At 41.9% G+C, this 22486-nt stretch overlaps 1 protein-coding gene across 3 annotated transcripts in view; it reads left to right on the forward strand.

The window, feature by feature from the left end:
* NRP2 (neuropilin 2) overlaps positions 1-22486 on the forward strand; it is a 181308-nt gene that overhangs the window by 42826 nt on the left and 115996 nt on the right. For all 3 annotated transcript variants that reach the window (XM_040357294.1, XM_040357293.1, XM_040357292.1), the window contains exon 2: positions 223-400. In XM_040357294.1, the coding sequence (XP_040213228.1) occupies positions 223-400 (178 nt within the window). The remainder of the gene's footprint in view (positions 1-222; positions 401-22486) is intronic.

Below are 22486 nucleotides of genomic sequence, written 5' to 3' on the forward strand. Positions count from 1 at the left end.
GGATCTGTAAGCCAGAGCTGAAAGATGGGCATTTGAGGAGTGGGGTAAAGATGGACAGTTCCTTAATAAGATGGACAGTTGAGATCCTTGCCAAGACGAGAAGTAGTAACATGTAGTAAGTGAAGGAGATGGTTGGTGGAGCTTCACTCTCTTTCTTGGTGTTCTTGGATTCTTGGCATTGTGGTACATTGCTCACAAGCATTTTCTCCTCTTTATTTACAGCAACCACATGTGGTGGCCGATTAAATGCCAAACATCCCGATTACATCACCTCACCTGGGTACCCTTACGACTACCCTTCCCATCAGAACTGTGAGTGGATCATCAGTGCACCAGAGCCCAACCAGAAGATTGTGCTGAACTTCAACCCACACTTTGAAATTGAAAAACACGACTGCAAGTAAGTGCTCATAGTTCTGCATCCAAGTTCTCATAATGTGTATGTGTGTCTAAGATAAAGAATTTCAAATGCTATATTTTAAGACATCAGATATATTGATGTATGAATCCAAAACATCCACATATTCCTGCAGGTTTCCACAGTATTTAATGGAGGCTAAGATGTGTGAGGCAGATTGATTCCAATATCTGGCATATGCCACATGATGTCATTACTCTATAGATTAAACAGAAGCCTTGTATGACCCGCTGGGCTGAGGTTTCTCAAGTCCCAGCACTAAGCTATTGATTGGTATTGATCTTTCATGCACACGGGAGACTTTCAGGCCCAGCATGAGAATGTCGATCCTACTACCCGTGAAGCACTATTTATAAAGCATGTGCATTTTTCCAATCCCCAATGCAGGGATGAAGTCATCACACAATTTCACCATTTTATAAACTCCAGGGGGTAGCCAACCTGCAGATCTATTATGTGTAACCCTTTAAATTCACTGAGAAATATAATGCAACATGTAGGAAGCAGTTAGCATGCAGTATTGTGTTAAACTGTTTTATACCCCAAATGTACAATTCCAGCAGCTAGGTGGTTAAACTCAGGGAAAAACACTCTTATAATGAACCTGGCCCGTAAAACATGTTATTTGGAAGCGAACGGGTGAATACTGCTGTCTTCAGTAAATTAGTTCTCATGTTAGAATATCCGTAAATCTTAAATAATTGATGCCGTGACCCATATATGCCAGTTTGCATCTGTACTTTTAGCTAAATTTTCGAAGGCCTGTGTTTACTAAATAGGAGAATAGTTGTATGTTAGACATGGTCATTAAAGGCTACAGAGCGCGTTAATAAAAGTCATATGTTTTACAGAAGACCAAAATTGCTGTGTATCCTTTAACAACTAAATTCGTTTAAGGAAAAATAAAACTCAGATGTTTATTTCAGACACAGCTGTACTAGGCTGGCATAAAACCAAATAGTATATTATTTCAGGAAAGGGCCTTATTTATCAAGGTGCCTGAAGAACAATCTCAGCCAGTTTGCTTTGTCTGGAACAGAAATTTCAAATTCAAGAGTGATAGTTTAAGTCTAAGGGCCCATTCAGACTAGGAACTGCATGTGAATCGCACAAGAATGTACTGCTTGTTCCTGTGCATTTCACATGCTGTTCTGTGCAGTGCGATTTCAGCCCATCCATATTCAATGGGCTGGAATCACACCACAGTACACCAAAAGTAGGGCGTGCACTCGTTTTGGAATCACACTGCAACTGGATTGCATGGTACTTTTTTACCATGTGATCCAGGGCGAGCAAACATTTGCAACCTGCCTTTGGGGTGTCATTAACTTTGCACTGACACTAACTGCAGATCGCAAGGGCAGTGCAATTTAAATGCGGTGCTAGAAACCGACACAGAACGTGGGTTTTCCACACTGCATTTTAGTTTGACTGGGCCCTAAGTTAAAGAACATGTATAGGGTAGCTTGAGTCTAATTAAGAGTTTATGTATAGGATAGCTGAGTCTAATATAGAGTGTACCATATGCATAGGATAGCTGAGTCTAATATAGAGTGTATCAGATGTATAGGATAGCTGAGTCTAAAATAGAATGTATAGTATGTGTAGGATAGCTGAGTCTAATATAGAATGTATAGTATGTATAGGATAATTGAGTCTAATATAGAGTGTACAGTATGCATAGGGTAAAATTTAGAGTGCATGTTTAGCCAAACCTTTTTTTTATTATCTTTGGATAAAGTATGGAAAGATTAGAGTGGCTGTCCATGTCCTGACCAGGACTCATTCTCTCTATTTATCCTGCTGACTGTTGTAACTAAGGCAGTAGGTAATGGGAAATCCAAAATGTAAAATTGTTCACCTAAACATGTGGTATGGCTAAATCTTCCAATGGAAACATCTGTCCCAGTGAAGAGTGCAATTCCCCTCATTTTATAGACATTGTTTCTCATTCCCTGTTATGACTTTGGTACATCTTCCCAGAGAACAGCAAAAGATAATTTGACATGTTGATTTAGGACAACATAGACTGGTGCAGACAGAATATATGTACTGCATATACATAGACTCCACATGGAGAGATTTAACTGACTCGATCCACTCAGAAAAGTGCGCTAAAGACTCCTGCCAACTATAACTATAGCTATATAGATATATCTGTGTAAAGATGCAGAGGGTCCCTACTGAACAGGTGTGATTGGAGGCATGCAGGAGTTGACTTGATATACAAGCGATGTCTTGATATAAGAGTAGTGTCATGTCACAACAGAGTATACAAGAGAAGAGAGGCGCCTCTAAGTGTAGCAATATGGTTACATTTAATGAAGATCAGCATTTAGCAACGTATTGCTACACTTAAAGGCGCCTCTCTTCTCTTTTATACTCTGTAGCTCCTGCCGGAATTAGCTTCTAATGCTCATGGGGAGGCTTCCATTTGTGGATGGACATTTTATGGTTACACAACCTGGTCACATTGCTATAATCTTTTTATATGAGCTATAAACTGAAGGACTTATGAATAAATGGTTGTGGAATGAATCATTTGCGTTTCCATTATTTCTTATGGGGAAATTTGCTTTGATATACAAGTGCTTTGGATTACAAGCATATTTCTGAAACTAATTATACTCGCAATCCAAGGTTTTACTGTATATATATATAAACTTTATGTACATATACTGTTTATACTATATATTTACCCACTCAAGCTAAGAGCAATCACTTCCCTACTTCTGTATCACTTTTCTTATTGTATCTTGTTCTGTGCAGTTCATCCACCAGTAATCAGCCAATAGCTTAATCAAAACGATCCAGTATAGCAGATTGTTATTGAAGTGTATAGTGTGGTTATTAAGCTGGCCATACATGGATACAAATTTGTCTTTTTCAGCAGGGACTATAGGCAGGCTAAAGCCTCGTTCACACGCACGGTTTTCTTGGCAAGAACCAGCAAGAAAACTGCTGCTGAGTACACTGTGCGTGTGTACGAGGCTTTGAGGGTTCTCGTCAAGAAACCTGCCCAGAATCTAGATGAGAAAAATAGAGAACCTGTTCTCTATTTTCTCGGCGTGAGATTTTCGGCAGTGTTTTCCTGACAAGAAACCTGAGTGTGTGTATACTTACCTCCCCATGGAAACCCACGCATGCTCGAAATGATTTCAACGCATACGCAGTAGCTTTCAAGGCATAGGTAGGGTGAAGCAAGCTGGCACATGCTCGTCGTCACCGTGTTGGTGCCATTCAAAAGAACGACGGTTCTTTTGAATGGCCCCTTTTCCTGACGAGATTCTGGGCCGTGTGTACAGGGCTTGATTGTACCCAAGTCAATCCATTAACTTGGGTACCACCAGCCTTTCAGGTTTTTCACATTTGATTACTGCCAGCGACTATAGCCGTTAATAGCAGTAATCATTGCGTTCTGCCAGCAGAGTAGGCTCCTAGCGCTCCCCCCCCCCCAACGCCAACAGAACACAATAGCGCTGTGGAAAGCATTCCCCCCATTAACACTGACTGTATTGATGGGGTAATTGAGCGATCTTTTTTCCTGCAACCACATGGTGGAAGGAAATAAATTCCAGTCATCTATGGGCTGCTTTACTTCCATTGTATTGTGTACATAAGATAATGAGAGAGGAGAAATTCAGTAGTGGACAGTTGAAAGGGAGAGGCAATTCGTTTGTTGTAAAAATACATTTGGGGTTCTTCAATATGCTTCCTCTTTGAGCTCTTGTGCTTTGATTCAGTAAAATGAGGTCAGGAAGGTATTCCGAGTTGTTAGCAGCAGAATTACCCTTGCCAGTTTGTATCTGAAGTTCTTCAGCATTAGCATAAACCTTTGCTCCCAGTTTATTTTATTTTTGTAGGTATAAAACTCTTATAGTGCAATAAACAGGCGCATTTTCGATTGCTCACCATTACAGTTTGTATATATGAGGTGCTAAAATTACCAACTGCAAATTATCATTTTTCACAAGGCTGGAAAAAGGGTGTTAATCGATTTCCAGAATTAATTGGTGAGAATCGCAGCATGGAAAAGGTGCTAAGGAAAGAAATCCATAGCTTAAAAATCAGAGCGTAGATAATGCGCGCAGCTATGCGGATCCAAAACAAACGATCTGCTTCCTTAACAAAACATATTTAGAGCAAAATGTAATATTTAATGTCACCTAGCTATAGATTTGCTTGAGTGATAGAAGGGCTCATAATAAAAGAAATTGTCAAAATGTTTCTTTTTGATTTTTCCCATGATTTAACTTCCATTATTGAATTGAAAGGTATCTGCCATGGAGGAAATGAATCGGGAATGTGTTAAATCTTTAATTATATAGGCAACCCATTATTGCTTTACGGTACAGGCCAGAAATATTCGAATGCGTTGTTGCTGAGGAATGATAGTGGCTCGGAAATCCCTGGATTTTCGTATTTAAATGATTGAAATGTAGTATCACATTGATGAGGATTCTGCCTGCAGCTGCTGGTTTCTCTTGTACCCGTCTACGCCATGACTTTAAAATTGGTGCCATTCCTTATTATTTCTAGCCATGGTTCAACTATGAGACCTCGTATTTTCTTTTACTCTTCATTTTTCACTTTTTATGATTGGATTTGTTCATTTTTCATTACCGACAAAATATCCTTGCTGGAAGTTAGAGAAATTAGCATTAAAACTAAGGTTATGAATTCATCCCTTTAATTAATGACATAAAATAATTACACAGATTCTGTGGTATGTTTCATGCTGGTAAATTAGGCTACCATGGAAACTTTTTTTAACATAAAACTGATTTTTATCCAACCAGTGAAATATCTTCGGCTTCCCCTGCAACTCTGCTTATGCCTCTGGTTGACCTCGCTTTTTTTTATTCCAGGCAATACACCTTTATCTTGTCCCTGCCTCCTACCTGATGACTGGAAAGAGAGCACACTGATGAAGTCATCTTTCTGTTCTACCCTCCTTTAAGCAGGGTTAGAACCTGTGTTGATGGGATTTTCTTTGCCCCAGAACTGCTTCTTTTCTTCTTTAAAGGGGTTGTAAACCCTTATGTTTTTTTTACCTTAATACATCCTATGCATTAAGGTCAAAAAACTTCTTCTAGTGACCAGCCCTCTAGCCCCCCCATTTTTACTCACCCGAGCCCTGTAATTTCCCACGTCGGAGATGCGCTCTTCCTCTGCCCGGGGGTTCTCGGCTCTTGATTGGATAGATTGTTAGCAGCGCAGCCATTGGCTCCCGCTGCTGTCAATCAAATTGCCGGCAATGGCACCGTCCTAATCGGTGGGACGCCGCATCTGCGGCGCTGCACCAATTACAAAGAGTAGTTTCTGCAGTACTTTTTGTGATTTCCGCCTGCGATTTACATTGACATCTGTGCAGAAGTACAGGTAGGTAGAAAACTAATCAGCGCAATAAAAACAAATGAAACACAGAAAGCAGCTGTACACTGGGATTCAATTCAAAAAAATCCTAAAGGTACATGTAAAAGATAGTGCAGCGCTAAAATAAAGTCCAAATAAAAGTCATCCAGGTGATCTTTTAAACGTGACTGGTAGTAGACAAAAAAATGCATATGATGTAGCGTGGGATAGCAGGACACCTCCACCAATGATAGTAATGGCCGCTCACCTCACAAATATGACCCTCTGTTAGATAAGGTCAAAACACGCTTTCCTATATGGGTGTATACAAGGCACATCTCCAGCAAAGACCAGACAGGGGAATGCAATACTCTCAGGATAGGTCAGCATAGATTGCAGGGATGGAATCCGATTGTAAGATGAAGATGATTCTAGCGTTGCCTCATCCGCCTCCGCTAGCCGACACGGCGCCCTCACCGTTCAAATTCTCTGGTGTTCTCGAATTTGAACGGTGAGGGCGGCCGTGTCGGCTAGCGGAGGCGGATGAGGTAACGCTAGAATCAATCAAGCGGGAGTGAAATCATGCGAGTTCAGCTGAACTCGCACGGCTTCATTTCTGCAGCCTATTGTGAACCTGGATTTAGATGTTACATTTACTGAAAAAAGGGGGATGTTGCATTATCTATGATATTTCCCTATTTCAAACTCAATAAGAGTATAAATGGGTAGATTAGAACAACATATCTTTTCATTCCTCCTTTGTAAATGAAATGATGGTAAGACTGACTGTGACTCCAGGGTTTGCTTTCATCTATTTCCTCTACTTTCAATGGACTTTTCATGGGTTATTTAGTGAAGTGTTTATAAGGCACTGAACAAATTATGTTCAGCTTTTAACTCTGTAGTATTTTGCTTTGCTCTTTTTTTCATGTGCTCAGCTATGTAGGTAAAAGAAAAGGTATAGGAAGTGTGTGCAAAATGTAATTATAAGCAAATCAATTGGAATGTAGGCTGGAGTGTAAGTAAATAATTTATCTATATTTTTTAACGGGCAAGCATCATCTTTTGCTTCTATTCGATTTGTCTGATTTTGGGACTATATACGATGAGTTGAAACTATTACTAAATTTGTACAATAATTCAATAGTTGTTCTTAGTCTATATACACAATTCCATTGCCATTATCTGGGATTCAAGCATAGAACTTATGTGTGAATTCATTATTTCTATAAATTATTTAGTAGAAAATGGCTGTTATTCTTTTCATACACAAAAGATACTCCCAAAACATTTATTAATATTTAAACTGTGCACCCTACTTGGAGCTGCAAGGCTCTGCAAGCTTCTGTGTGTCCAAGACCCATCAAATCATGATTATAGAAATCATCTATTTGATGGGTAATCAAAAAAATAAAATTGGTTGCCAAAGTTCTGTCTTCTCAGCTACCTCTCCTATCCCAGCCTGTGATTGGATAATGAAGGAGCAGCAGTATACTCATGAGGTCATCTCTATGCTCTCCCTTCCATAAATCGTGCTCACTGCTAGTGCTGAGAAAAGTAAATCTGGCCATAGATAGATAAAAATTTTGATTAGTGTAAGCCATTTTCGCTCAATAGAAGTCGGTCTAATGGGAATGTTGGAAAACTTTTCTCAGTCAGTGGCTGAAGCAGCTGGCCAGTGTATACTGACAGCAGAGGAGTCCCGCTGTCAGAATACAAAGCAAAATGGGAAGGATTCCTCCATCCACCTTGCTTGTGTGTTTTTTTCCCCCGCTGATTGATTGAAAATGGTGATCTATCTATGGCCAGCCAAATGCTGGGAGACATCTGCTGGTTCAGTAAAAAACGTCCGACATTCGGCCTGTGTGTATGGCAGCCGGTGTGACAGAAGCCAGCTTCTGTTGGAGGAGCATGCTGAAAAACCACCAGCCAACCAGCTTCCGATCAACGTTGGATCGTTAGTACAGCGGCTCCAACTGGAGCTGACAGTTCTTTTTTCGTCCAACCCGCTTCGTTCAACCTGGAAAAAAACTCGTAGTGTGTACCAGGAGTGTTTTGATTGGCTATGATTGCTGGTGCTCTCTCCTTTAGAGCCCTTTCACACTGTTGAAACACGCGTTTTCGGTTCAAAATAGCGCGATTAAAACTCTCCAAAAACGTCCCTCTCCATTGAAATTAATTGAAAACACTGTAAAAACGCGGTAAAATTACGGTAACATCGCGGTAAAATAGCGGTGCTTTACCGCTATTTTAACGCTCCACTATAGGCATTTCCAGTGTGAAAGGGGTCTTAAGCTGCTGTTGCACATGAGAATATTATTGTGTTAATTTACTAAAGGCAATTAGGCCCTTGTAAGGGAATTTCTAATTAGTTTAGTGAATGTGGTGAAAATTCACTTTGTACAGAATACCCTATCACATGCAAATACAATAAAAAAAGGTATTCTTCCTTGCACATGTTTGGATGATGGAAGTTAGTAGAGCTTCATCTCATTTACTTAGCCAAGGAAAAATTCCCTTGCAAAATGATCTGCCTGTTTGCCTTTAATAAATCAAACCCTAAAGAAAAGAAAGAAAAGGAGTAATGTTTTCCTTAGGTAGACACCTATGTTAGCATAATGCAGGCTCTACTAGGGTTCAGGATTGATGACTGTCAAGCAGGTAGGCGGCATAGTGTAAGCACAACGTTTAGGATGGGGTTGACCCTTACTGTATATTTATGGGATGTCAGTGTCTGCCTCTGGGGTTTCTGCAGCACACATTCTCTAAATTACACTTTGCTTTTAGAGAAGTCTGTAGGGATATGTGTTCTCTAAACATCCCTTGCCGATCCCATTCATGGCAGAGTCTCCATAAACTGCATTATCTGAACTTCCCTTAGTCCTTTCCAATAAATGCATTTAACCCATTCTCTATTGAGACTTAGCAAGCTTTGCTTCATATAGACATTTCTTGGCCATTCGGGTCCAAACAAGGAAGTTCAAACATATCAGTAAAATAGTGAAATAAAGCAATTTTTTTCAGTGGAAATGTTACTGGTCTTAGAAATGGCTGTGATTGAATGTCAGCGTGTCTGTCATGTAACCTCTGATATTTGATCTCTACAAAGACTGCCAGATTAGGAAGTTAATGGGCAATGTTTGTGTGCAAGCAGGTATGGACACTGACATTTTAACCATTGTCCAGGCTGTGAGCTTGTATCAAAGATTCAACCCCCATGAGCTTCCCCCCTCCCTATCCATCCACCCTCACTCCTTTGCTGAACGTTGGGTGATGTGTGGACTTCTAAGTATCGCAGCAAGTAATTGATTCCTTACCGGCAGAGAATTCTTCTGGCCCGAGGATCATTGAGGCTGAACAGAAAGCAATAGGAGGTGAGAATTCCTGGTAAATATGCCTGGATAGGATGACAGACCAAGCAAGTAAGGTCAAGAGGGTTGGAAGGAAGTGGAAAAAGTACAGATACATAACGGAGATGCAATGCAGGAAATATTTCGGAACATAGCAGGGAGAATACAAATAAAATGAAATTGATATTAGTATGTCACTGAATGCCAAGGACAAAGTTCATTTCTGGTGCGTTAGGTATGACTACACTTAGACAAGCAGATGTCCTAGGGGTGTATCAGATTTTCACATCCTACAAACCAACCCTGTTCCGTAAAGAACACTTTAAGCAAGTTCTGTTGTCACAGTACATCTCTACTCCCTCCACACCTATTTATAGACAACATTTAGATATGTGTAATCTTGCTTTTTTTTCCTCCATCCACCACCAGCCACCTAGTGATCTACGGTCATCAGATGCTTAAGGTGGACCAGGGGCACTTTATTGGGAGATCTCACAAGATTGTTCAAATCTTATGACATTCCAAAAAGGTATACCTATTGTCTGTTTTCATAATCTGTGCATACACCAGACTTGATGCAGGAAGGATTGGCTACAGCAGTGGTCTCCAAACAGTGGTCTCCAAACTGTGGCCCAGGGGCCAAATGCAGACCTTTTCTTGTCTTTATCCGGCCTTGGACACCAACAATGGGCACCATTGCTTCAACTGACACCAATTATGGGTAACTATTCCTTCTCCTGATATCAATGAGTAGCACTATTTCACCTCCTAATACATGGGACTATTCCTCAGACTGACACCAACAATGGAGTACCATTCCTCCCACTGACACCAATGATAGGGCACCATTTCTTTCCTTGATACCAACAATCGGCACAATTTTTTTCACCAATACCAATGATGAGGCATTGTGTACTCTCATTGAGGCCAAAACATTTTCTACTCACAATGGCCACATTCCGACCCCCGAATAGTCTGGAGGACAGTAAACTGGCTCTTTGTTTAGAAAATTTGGAGAACCCTGGGCTACAGGATACAGGAAGAAGCCAACTCTTGATAATGCACTATTGAAGATGTCACCATGGGCTTGCCAGAGAAATGCAGAAGGGGACGACGACGACGTCTACTGCCACTCTTGTTATATAACCCTTTTTTATTCTGATTGTTGGCCATAAGACATACTACTATACTAATATGTCTTTAACTTCTGTTTGTTTTGTATGTACTGAATAGCAAAGATCCGAAAGTGAATGGCATTCCCGTTCCACCAGCATATGTTCTCAGATCATTAGAATATAACAAAAGGCAATGGGGTGCACTATTAACACTCATACACTGATATGTTATGGGAAATGGCTGTGCTCTCTGTATATACTGTATCTCAATTCTTAATTCTACTTTTTGAGTATAACTTTAAATGTGTTGTGTAGATAACTATATAAAGATGTTTATTGCTTCCAGCTTATTGGGTCAAGAAACCAGATCTATGTCCAATTTGACTTAATATCCATGTGTGGAAAGGAAATGATAGACCAGTAAGAGCACCTGATCACATCTCTATCAGTCATTACCAAAGTCTCTGATGCTAATTAAACATGGCAGTCACTTGAGGCGTGCAGATGCAGCAATTTTGCACAGCTTGAAGAGCTTCTCTAGCAAAACATCGGTTAGCCACATATGCTTATAAAGCATTCTAAAATGATCACACTCAACATATATCAGTAGATGTAGTTATATAGGAAGCATTATTAATGTCCTTCTTACTATGCTAGGTGATGAAAAAAATATGTTTTTGGCCCATTCACAGAATTAATCATGGTTTTAGTGAAAGACATGATTGGATCCCTTCCACTAGAGCAGTTTGCATCTTGCATACAATATAAATGTCCCCGTCTTCTCATTGTGCTAAGAATATCACAGCCTAAAACAATGTTACAACTACTGCCAAAACCAGCTGATTTACATGTAATTAGAAATGCAGGTGACATAGTCAGTGTTCTGGCATTTCCTATTGTTCACAATACCCTATTGGTTTAAATACAGATTATATCGTTTAAACACACACGTGTCTGTCTGTGTTTTTACACTATGGCTGATATGAACAAAACAAATGATTTGGTTTCTTAGAATCGTAAAGTAGAATTATAGGCAGAACTTTATTTTTTTCATTTTGGATAGAGCAGGGTAGGATTATAACTCCTGTCAAATTTTTTGTGCGATCCGTGAAGAATTACCTTCACTTCCTGTCCCATAACCAAACAGGAAGTAGGAGGAAATCCCTGCAAATTAATAACTTCGGTCTGAATTTTTGGCTAAATTCGGACCAGAAGACACACAGGACTATCCCGGAGATGTGTTACAGGCTCCTGATATGCAAATTTCCCTGCATCCAAGTCGCAATAGTGTGAACCCAGTCTTATGATGTGGACCTTCTGTACAAAGTCCCCCTGCATTAAAACTATGTTTGTTTACTGGCTTGCATCTGCTTGGATATATATATATATATATATATATATATATATATATATATATATATATATTGAGAGCGAAAGAGATAAAATGCATGTGTGGCATGTTTGTATTAGCTGTGATTAAAGTGGAACTTTATGAAAAAATATATAAAGCTGAGGAACTGGCAGAGTTTTTAATGCAGAAGAGGCATGCTATGTCAGGAGTTAGGCAGAAGAGACTACTATGACGGGAGAGATGTCATGATGGCCCAGCCAATAAAAATGTCCAGCAATTGGTAGCGGGAAGCCGGCTACTTAAAGATGTCAGCAGCCAGCTGGGAGCTCTGGGGCACTGCGTTACTAGAGTCAAGGTAAGTATAACTTTGTGTATGTCAGTTAACAGGGGCTCACAAAAGTTCCTTAGCCAAAGGATCGGTCGTTTCGAGTGATTGTAGGTGGAGGTGTATAGCCACTATACTGAGATCAGTAGGAAGTGGAGTAGAGATCTCCCAAAGAAATATTTGCATAGTAGCTTAGAAAATGTGACACATTTATCAGGTTGAAGTGGCTTTATAGGGAGAGGGGTCTACACTATATTTTAAATATATTTGCTTTCTTTATTCTCATCAGAAATACAAGTTATCAAAAATTCATTATTTAGTCAGGTATTATATGTGAATAATTTATATTTACGTGTCTAACCAGCATGTTTTCTGTGCTATCTGAAAAAAAAAGGTGTGTTGATTGCAAAACTCAGTAGCTCAAGCTGGAATTTACACACAAACAAATAAGTGAGAACAGAATGCCCTATGGTGTTTCAATTAGAGAGTTAGAAAACAAACAGCTTCTGCTGCGCTCTGTGATTGTGGATTTTGTGTCATGGGTGCACCCGGTATTAAACCCTGCAAGACAATGGCATAAGGTGCTAGTATACATCGCATACTTGTACATTATGAAATACTTAACTTAGAACGAAGCCCTCCAGCGGCACGCTGTCACCAACAGGGCTTCCATCTTCCCCCCTCCGGGGTTGTGTGCTGCGGTGTTCTGTCGAGAAGTGCCCCCCATCGAATAGTGCCCGGGACGAATGGCGCATGCGCCATACGTCATAGCAGAACAGCTGATTTGCCGATCAGCTGGGCTGACGTAACCATGGCGCAATGCCACATCGAAAGAGGTATCTCTTAATGGGAGATACCATTTCAAAGGCACAATTTAAACCTATACAAACAGCAGGGGGAGACCGAAGTTCTCAGATTGTGCATCACTGCTGCTGGAGGGCGGCTAGTGGCGAGGCACAATGTGAGAACTACGATCTCCCCCCGCTGTTTGGATAGGTTTCACTTGTGCTTGTGAAATGGTGCTTGTGAGAGATACCTTCTACGATATGTGTTTGCGCCCTGGTCACGTCACTTCAGCTCAGTGGCTTTCAGCTTTGTCCTGCACTATTCGATGGGGGGCATTTCTCGACAGAACACCGGCCCTCTGACTGGCCGCGTTGCAATAACATCATTTCCGCGCATTTGTGTGGGAGTCATAGACCGCAGCACGGAGCTCTGAAGGGATGGCACGGATACGCCGTCTCTTTAGAGTAAATGCGCCGGTGACATCACCAGCTGCATGCAGTGTGAATATCTCCTAAACAGTGCAAGTTTAGAAGATATTCACAGTACTTACAGGTAAGTTGAAGGTACAAGTTAAACAAAATAAAAGCGCTTACTACCACTTTAAAGGTAAATAGATGTTTTACATATAGTAAAACCCAAAATATTGGTTTAAAATGTATTAAAAAAAGAAAAATGAAAAAGGACCCTCTAAGTTTCTAAAGCTGCGGAGTAGGTGGTGCTGCTGCTAATCAACTTTTGCCTGATTAAGTTCTTCTCCTTTGATGGAGAAGGACGTTTCAGAATTGGTGCTCTGGATTAAAAACTGTAATTAAACTCCAGTGTAAGCATATTTATAGAAATGATTTTAGGGACAGAATAAGCTTTAATTAAAGTGTATAATATCTGAATGACAGTTTGCGGAAAACCCAAAATTAAACACAGGCTTCCTCCGCCAGCAGCTGACAGCATTTAAGAAGTATTCCTTTTGTTGTCCCATACATTGCAATCATCTCAAACAAGTCTGCATGACGTGGATATGGAACGTCTTGATTGCAGAAATGTACGCTTGGAACATGCAATGCGCGGCTCCGGTTCTGGTCCATGTGTGATAGCTGACAGTGATGGCCGCGACATAACAGTTAAATAATGCGCTCACATGATAGCTATTTATCCACTGATAGCATCGTTTCTACATCCTAACTTGTCATGTGCAATGTGTTTCAGTGAGGAGTTTTTCCCTCTTTATCTCTTTCTCTCCCTGTCTCTGGTACTGCCTGATAAGGAATAATATCAGAGACCTGATTTTAAAGCTGCAGAGGAGGAATCTAGCTTGTTTCTACTCATCCAACTTCCCTGTACCCGTAGTGTAGGACTGGAATAGATCTATGTATTAATTACATGTTACATATAATGCATTTCTTTGTGCTTGAAGTGTCATCTCATGTTCATCTAAGTCACCTTGCACCGAAAGATATGCAATGGAGTAAAGCTGGCATTATTGAGTGAATATGAGTTGCTTTATGGACCCCCCTTTCTCCTTAGTTTTCAGGCGTTTTTGGGAAAACCTCAAATGTTGATACATTTAAGGCGAACTTCACCCAAAAGGAAAAGTTCTGCTTTTCTGCCTTCCTCCCCCTCATCTTTCACCTTTGGACACATTTTTTTTGGGGGTGGGAGCAGTCGCCTGGTTTTGACAAAAACCTGCTCTTACTTCCTAGGTAATCCATGCGCAAGTTGCCCCACTTTGCCCACAGCCTTCTGGGACTTGTCACAGGTCCCAGAAGGCTGCATTCACAATAGGGTGACCATGTGTCCCGGATTGCAGGTCTGTCCCAGGCACATTCATTCCAGGACAATACAGTGTCCCGGAATGAAACTGACACATCCACCCCCCCCCCCCCCCCCCGGGGCCAATCTGATGCCCCTTGTCCTGGCCGGGAATGCTTAGAGGAGCACAATCCCGCCCCCTGCTTGTGATTGGAGAAATCATAAATCCCGCCTCTTGCGTCCAATTACTGTGCTGTGATTTGTTACAGCACACGCTGATTTTTGGGAAGGGAGGGTGTCCCTGAATGGTAGTTTGGAAATGTGGTCACCCTAATTCACAAAGCACAACGCGGCTCATGCAGTCATTGCGAAATGCAGTTGGAAGCCATCTGTGAAGCCGCAAGGAGTCATAGCTGGCGTCCCACACTAAAGATGTCAGCACCGGGGGCTCGAAGTCTAGTGAAGAACCGGCTCTCATGAGGATGGCGCTAGATCCCTAGACAGGTAAGTATCCTGTTATTAAAAGTCAGCAGCTACAGTATTTGTAATTTTTTTTGCTCCTAAGATGAAGGTGCTCCTTAAGCTTATTTACAGAGTTAAACAAGAGCTCCATCCAAATAGGGAGGGTATGCTTATTTGCCTCCCCCCTCCGCTGCCACATTTGGCACCTTTCGGCAGGGGGTGAGCCAGTACCTGGTTTAGAAAGGTACCCGCTTCCACTTCTGGCTGACTTCGCAGCAGCGAACTCATCTGAAAGTTCGCCCCCCCCCCCCTTTTCCCCCGCCGCTGACTTAATTTTTTTCTGAAGAAGCCTGGAGCTCCGCTTTAAAGTCGTATTAAACCCTCAGGTTTTTTAGCTTAACACATTGAGCACAATAAGATTAATATTCCTCAGTAAACTATTTAAAATTCTTACCCCATTCACTTGCAGTTTAAAACTTTCAAAGCTGCTGGTTCCTGCTCTCTCAGTTTCCCTTCCCCGAACTTCTGGTCTTTCCAGGAAAGAGTGCGCAGTTCAGTCTGGAGAAAGTCCTTTAGCTTGAAGAAAAGAAGGGGGGGGGGTTAGGAAAGATGAGCAGAGAGTGTCTTTCCATCCTAGGCTATATGGCTGCGTGTTTCTGTTGATGCACATAGTGCAGGGAGTTCCCAACAAGTTCCCAGCAAGCGAGGGTGGCTCCAAAGGGGGTAGCAAAAGAAAATGAGCCACTCTGAAACAGGAAAGCTGGGGCAGCGGTCATGGCACCAGCTTATACTGGTAAGAAAAGATTGTAGATAAAGAGATAGGTCAGCTGCTGAAAGTGTTACCATCTCTCTGCCGGCATGTATGAACCAACCCCGGGGAGTTCAGCAAAGGCAGCCTCAAAATTTTGCTCAATCTAATTTGACTTGAATGAATACAATGAATCTTACTGGGTTTACATTATATCTATTATTATATTATATTATATAGTTACCATTTAACAAATTCAGTAAGTATCATTAGGATTTCTATGGGTACACAGGCTGGCATCAGTATAGAAGGTACTGCTTGCTGTCAGGGTACTATGGGGTTAAGAGTCAGTATGCTTGCAGGGCCAGTCCAGTATCTACTGAGGATTTTTTTTTTCTTTAATATTTTTGTATACATTTTATAAGTCCCCCCAGAGGGACCTCACCATGACAGGAGCGCTGACCTGAGCCTTTCTTGCGGTTCACCTTGTTATACCAGGCGAAAAGGTAAAGTCGTGTCAACGCCTACGTTTTGCTTTTTCTCACAATGAAAAAATGTTGTAAATTAGGTGTTAGTGTCGCCGGAGAATTCATTCAGGTGTCAACGCCTGCAAATTTTCGCTGATGAATCAGGCGGTATGATCACACAGTGGAGCACATGGTATGTGTTACCGTACATGAGTTAGAGACTGTGTGTGTGAGTGGACAGATCCTTATTTAAAGTGTATAAAATCAGCGATGAAACCAAAAATCTTAACTACTTAGCTATCCAGCTTTAGGGCCGTTTCACACCACAATTTCTGCGTTACGGATGGATTTCTGCTTGCGTGTTTATACACTTTTTTTATGTGTTCCAGTGCAGTTTTCCCCTTGTTTTTATTTCAATTCAGGACATTTGCATTCCAGATGAATATACATGCGTTCCGGTGCATTTTTCATGTTTTTTGCTGCATTCTAGATGTATTCTATTACAGAAAATGCAGTATATTCTACTTTTGTTGACAGCACTCAAACACACTGCACTGGTGTAAGCTAGGGCCTGTGGAATACATGAAAAACACTGTGCATGCGTTTCTGATGCAGATTAGAAACATTCTAGACAGCATCTGATGTGAACCAGCTCTTACTGTTTATTATCAGCATCGTTTAGAGACCTTTGTTTCTTAGCCTCTTGCTGCTGCTCACCTGCCATGGCCCTTTAATTGGCCCTTAAAGTGGCTGAAAACCTCTGAAATGAAAAATGAACAAAGCATTCCCTTTTATAGGTGTATAGCCATAGGTATGCGCTGCCTGTGCACCCCAAAGCTCAAACATATTTGTATGTGTACATACAGTATACTGATGGTGTCAGCAGAGTGGTGGACGGTGTCAGTAGGGCAGAGATTGGTGTCAGTAGGGCAGTGGACAGTGTCAGTAGTTTTTTATTTTTATTTATTTTATTTTAGAAGCCCCATTAGGGAGATTTGCTGAAATATCAGAGGTCTATTTCTGTGCGTTACTGCACACTTAACGCAGTATATTTCTGTGCATTATTGCATGTTTAACTTTGTATATTTTGGTGTGCTATGTGCCGTTTTTTTATCCTGTATTTTTCTGTGCGTTAGTGCACGTTTAACACAGTATATTTCTGTGCGTTACTGCATGTTTCACTTATATATTTTGGTGTGCTATGTGCCGTTTCATTCTGTATTTTTCTGTGCATTAGTGCACGTTTAACGCAGTATATTTCGGTGCAATCTGCACACCTGGCACACCCTGTGCGCACGCCTATGTGTATAGCTCAATCCAAAGCACTAAATGTAATTTCTGTCTACTGTCTCTTCCTTCTGCTGTCTGACAGATTATGCCAATACCACTGCATCCCAGGAGACGACCTTGCTCCCCCCTCCAGTATACAGCAGTGATTGACAGCACAGATGTGCATGTTTCCCTATGAGACTAGGTAAGGGAGGGAGGAAGGGGTTTTTCCCTCCGCTTAGGTCTCAAATTACACTCAGCTCCCTACACTATGCTCTGCAGTGTGTGACATCAGAGCCCCTCACTCCTGCCTATTGGAGCTGAGAAATTACCTTTGATCTGTGTGTTTTAGAAGCTTGTGAAGAAGAGAAGACTGCAGATAAACAGGTTTCACCTTACGTAGGAGGATTTGTTTAATCTCTGTGTATCACCTAAGGCTTGTCACTTTACTCGGTATATGTTAGGCCTCGTACACACGACCGAGAAACTCGACGGGCGAAACACATCGTTTTCCTCGTCGAGTTCCTTCTAAGGCACACACGTCCGAGGAACTCGACGTGCCAAACACATCGAGTTCCTTGTCGAGTTCTGTGTTGAAGCCGCCGAGGATCTCGGCGGGCCGACTTTCCTCATTGAACAACGAGGAAATAGAGAACATGTTCTCTATTTGGTCCGACGAGTTCCTCGTCGGCTTCCTCGCTGAAAAGTGTACACACGACCAAGTTTCTTGGCAGAATCCAGCTCCGATCGAGTTTCTGGCTGAATTCTGCCGAGAAACTCGGTCGTGTGTACGGGGCCTTAGGCTGTCGAGGAACTCGACAAGCCAATTTTCTCCATTCCCGTCAAGGAAATAGAGAACATGCTCTCTTTTTGGCTCGTCGAGTTTCTCGACAGTTTCCTCAACGAAAATGTACACACGACCGGTTTCCTCGGCAAAAAAAATTCTCCCAGCAAGTTTCTTGCTGCTTTTTGCCTAGAAACTCGGTCGTGTGTACGAGGCCTAAGGGTTTACAACCACTAGGCAGGGAGCAGGATGGACTTCCCAATGACTTTCCCACTATTCTTTCACAACATTCACATGATCGGGAGCCCGCCCTGCTGGCTCCTGATCATAACTAAAAGCAGGGAACTGTCAGTGCTCTCCAAGCTCAGAAACCTCAGCTGCTATGAATGTATATGTGCAATAAAATGGAACTAAAACCATTGAATTAAATGCGTATCAAAACAGTTGCATTCATAGCATGCTGAGAATGATATCTGTCAAGGTTGCTTGTGCGCTCAACTGAGCTGTCAAGATATCAAATGGTTGATGTCATAACTTATCACATGCAGCATCATGGCAACTGCAGATCAGACACAGGCTAAAATGGCAGCTTCCGTGGCTGTAAAGGAGAGGAGGGTTTAGTTCCATTTTAAAGTGGAACTAAACCCTCCTATCAGCCAAGGAAGCTGCCATCTTAGCTTCTGTTTGATCTGCAACTGCCATGATCCTGCACATGTGATCAGCTACGACACCAGCCATTTGATGGTTTGACAGTTTGGTTGAGAGCACTGTTTTTAGAAAGCAATAAATTGATGGATAACCCCTTGTCATCGCACGTATGCGTTTTCAAGAGGTTAAGCTGCACATACGCCTGCAGGTGGAACTAACGAGATCTAACAGATTCCTCCACCATTAAACACCACACATGGACGAATCCGTAGTACCAGAACAGTGGCTGCATCAGATTGTATACAGACGTTGTTGAACCACCGATTTTCCACACGATTTCATTGATAATCCAGTCGAGGGATGTTGTGGTGGAGTGGTGCCGACATTGCCATCCGATGATTGAACGGATCATTAGCGACTGTCCAAAATTTTGCTCAGTGTAAGCCCAGCTTTATCTCCGGCTGCTGCCAGCTGTTTGTGTGGATGTAAGTGCATCTGTATCAGGACATGGTTTGGGTTTACGTCACTGCCTTGTAAACATTGTGGCAAGAACAATATTTATTTTTAGTCGCTGTCTTCTGAAGTGAATGCGACTCTCAGAGTTGCCAAATGAACAGCATCCCCTGAAAAAGAATTCTTCGGTTACTTTTCTCCTTTTCCTCAGTAGTGAATGAGTGTTTCTTTAACCACAGCGCTGACATTATTCATCCCTATTGTTTATACATGTGTGTTTTTATTTATATAGGGCCACACAAGTGTAGAGAAAACACGCCGTGATTCATGGCGCTCACTGTAATAACCGTGTTTATTTATTTTTTAATAAAGTGTTGAATTTGTGAAGCATCTAAAATACTCTTATTCTGAATAGTTTACGCTCTGTATTCATAAATATGCAGACGTCAGTGCTTTTCAGATGTTTGATATGATTTTTTTGCGGTCAGGGGGTAGTAAAAACAGGCCACGTTTTAAGTTGCATAGGCAGCTGGATAGGGTTGTACACATCCTGTGACCGCGGTGCTTTGCTCCATGACCAGGGCAAAAATGGATCCCCCGTCACCCTCGGGGAGGAAGTTACTGCCTTTGAACATGAGTGGGGCAGTGCCACAACTGGGCTGCATCTACGTGCAATGCACAGTGAGGCGTTTACAAAGCGGTTAAGAGTCAACAAGTCGCCAAGCGTCCATCTGTTTATGTCGACTTGAATAAGTCCTTTTATGTTCGTAGAGAAAAAACAGAAAAGTTTGCGTCTTTCTCCATTTTTGCAAACATAAACATATGCCATCCATTTACATCTTTTCTGTTTACGTCTGATTTTTTGAACTCTTTTGTTCACCTGTGACTGTTTTCTTTGACATTTTAAAGCAGAACCAAACCCATCGATTTAAAGGTTTCAAAAAACAGTTGTATTACCGGGATTGCTAACTGTCGCATTTGCGTGTGCTCTCAGCCAAACTGTCAAACCATCAAATGGCTCCAGTCATAACTGATCACATTTGCAACACCATGGCCATTGCAAGTCAAACAGAAGGTAAGATGGCAGCTTCTTTGGCTGAAATGGATAGGAGGGTTTAGTTCCACTTAAAAAAAAAAAAAAAACATGTGAAAACAGATGTACACTGGTGTAAACTGAACTGAAGATGGATGTACAAACTGAATTTTTTATCAGTTTTTGTGATAGAACTAACGTTGTGAAAGGACCCCAAGCCCCCATTTACACCATGTAGCGTGTCACAAATTATGCATGTTATATTTCATAATTTTTTTATGGGCAGCCCTACACATGACAAATACTGCAACGAAGGTCAAGTATCTTTTTGAGCTTTGTGGTTTTTAACTGTGCCCTTTGACCATTTGTTGTGTGTTTTTTGCACGCAAAAGCATCTTACTTGAAGCATTTAGAGTGCCACTAACTCCTGCAATCGCAACAAGCATTTTGCCATACACAAGTGTGAATGAAGCCTAAGGGCTCATTCTAATGGATGCTGAGACCCATCCTCCATGCAGCGCTGTATCCTGGCCTAGGCCAACAAGGCTCAGGCCTAGGGCAGCATAAAGCGGCCCCATAAAGTGGCCGCACTGCTTTCGGTATGCGGGGGCCAGCATTCCGCAACTGAGGGGGGGGGGGGGGAGGTTCTAATTTTGACTGTCCTATTATCCTGGACCACAAACCTTCCTCACTGTGCTATGTATTTTCTGCTGCACCACTGGCATGGTTACATCTTCTTAGTCCTCTCCATAAAATTATCATAATTCTGTGCCTAAAGTAGAAATAGTAGAACAGTAGAACATTTTTTTTTTTCATTTTGGATAGAGTAAGGGAAAGGCGGGTCTTAAACAGCAAGGGGTGTGGCCTTGACAGGAAGAAGTGGGTCATGTTTAAATTAGGGGGTGCACGAGTTTAGTCAGGCCTAGGGCAGCACAAAACCTAAATACACTACTGCCTCCATGCTGAACTGCTTATTTCTGCATGTGCATCCACCTTGGAGCTGTGCGCAGACAACCCATAGAAGTGATGTAGAAAGAGCAGCTTCATGGACAAAATTTTACCTGCGGGCAGGAGCGGGTGCACGGATGGGCACACAGTGTTTGCATTTAAATCTGTCCACCCACTCTTGGTCATGTGACTATGTGATTGGCTGTCACAGCTTTCATATGATTGGAAAGTTCCTGATCGCAAGCAGCGAACAGAAGCTTTCCGTTAGCTGCCAGTAACTGTGCTGGGAGCGCACTTTCAGCACGCAAATATGCAGCCGCTCTGTGCCAAGGCCCGGTCGCCGAGAGGCTGCAAATTTGCGTGCGCTCATCGTGAAGAGGTTAAGATTACATGCACATTATGTTCTCTTCAACGCCTTTTCTCCTACAGGAGCTTAGCAGCAGGAAAATGCGGTAAAAAGCCGTGTTTGGGCATGCGCGTTCATGGGTCTGGTGTTATGGCATTCTATTGGCCAAAATGTATTATTCTTACCATTAGAATGTATGCGCAAGTATAATGTGCAATCAGATGTAGACACTGTTTGTGTATTATGACACCCGCTGGCACCGGCTGTCAGAATACAATAGCCTGCAGCAGGACATTCGTCCATCTGTGTTGTTTAGCATGGATTGATTCCTCAATCCTAGCACCTAGCGTTAATGCGCATTTATGCGTGTTTAGGCGCTTTTGAGCGTTTTTTAAAGCCTGAACTTTTATTTCTGCCTCTAAACGCTTATAGCATACGTAAACACATAGGCTAACATATGGGGATGTTAAGAAGAAGAAGAAAAGAAAACCTCTCAGACACCTGTAAAAGCAGTGGCGCATAAGCCCTAAAACGCTTGTACCAGGCTGTACCAGGACTAAGGCAGAAGAAGCAAAAAACAAAGCATTATTCAGGCTTTCCTCCGAAGCCGTGGGATCAAACTGTGAAGATGCTATTAGGGGACTAATATGCAATGAAACTCTATAGTGCAACGCTGAATGACTTTACGGGTTCTAATAACTGTGACACAATATACAGGATATAATAAACGGTGACATCTTTTTACACATTCATGCGCATGTTCCCTGGCAGACTGTAAAATAACATTTAAAAGTGCCATGGATGGCTACGCTATGGAGCTTAACATCTTATTTTCATGCCGCAGGCGCAGGTTTCGAGCAGGGAAAAGAATATTCCCACACT

This window comes from Rana temporaria, chromosome 6 (assembly GCF_905171775.1).
Source record: "Rana temporaria chromosome 6, aRanTem1.1, whole genome shotgun sequence".
Classification (NCBI taxonomy): domain Eukaryota; kingdom Metazoa; phylum Chordata; class Amphibia; order Anura; family Ranidae; genus Rana; species Rana temporaria.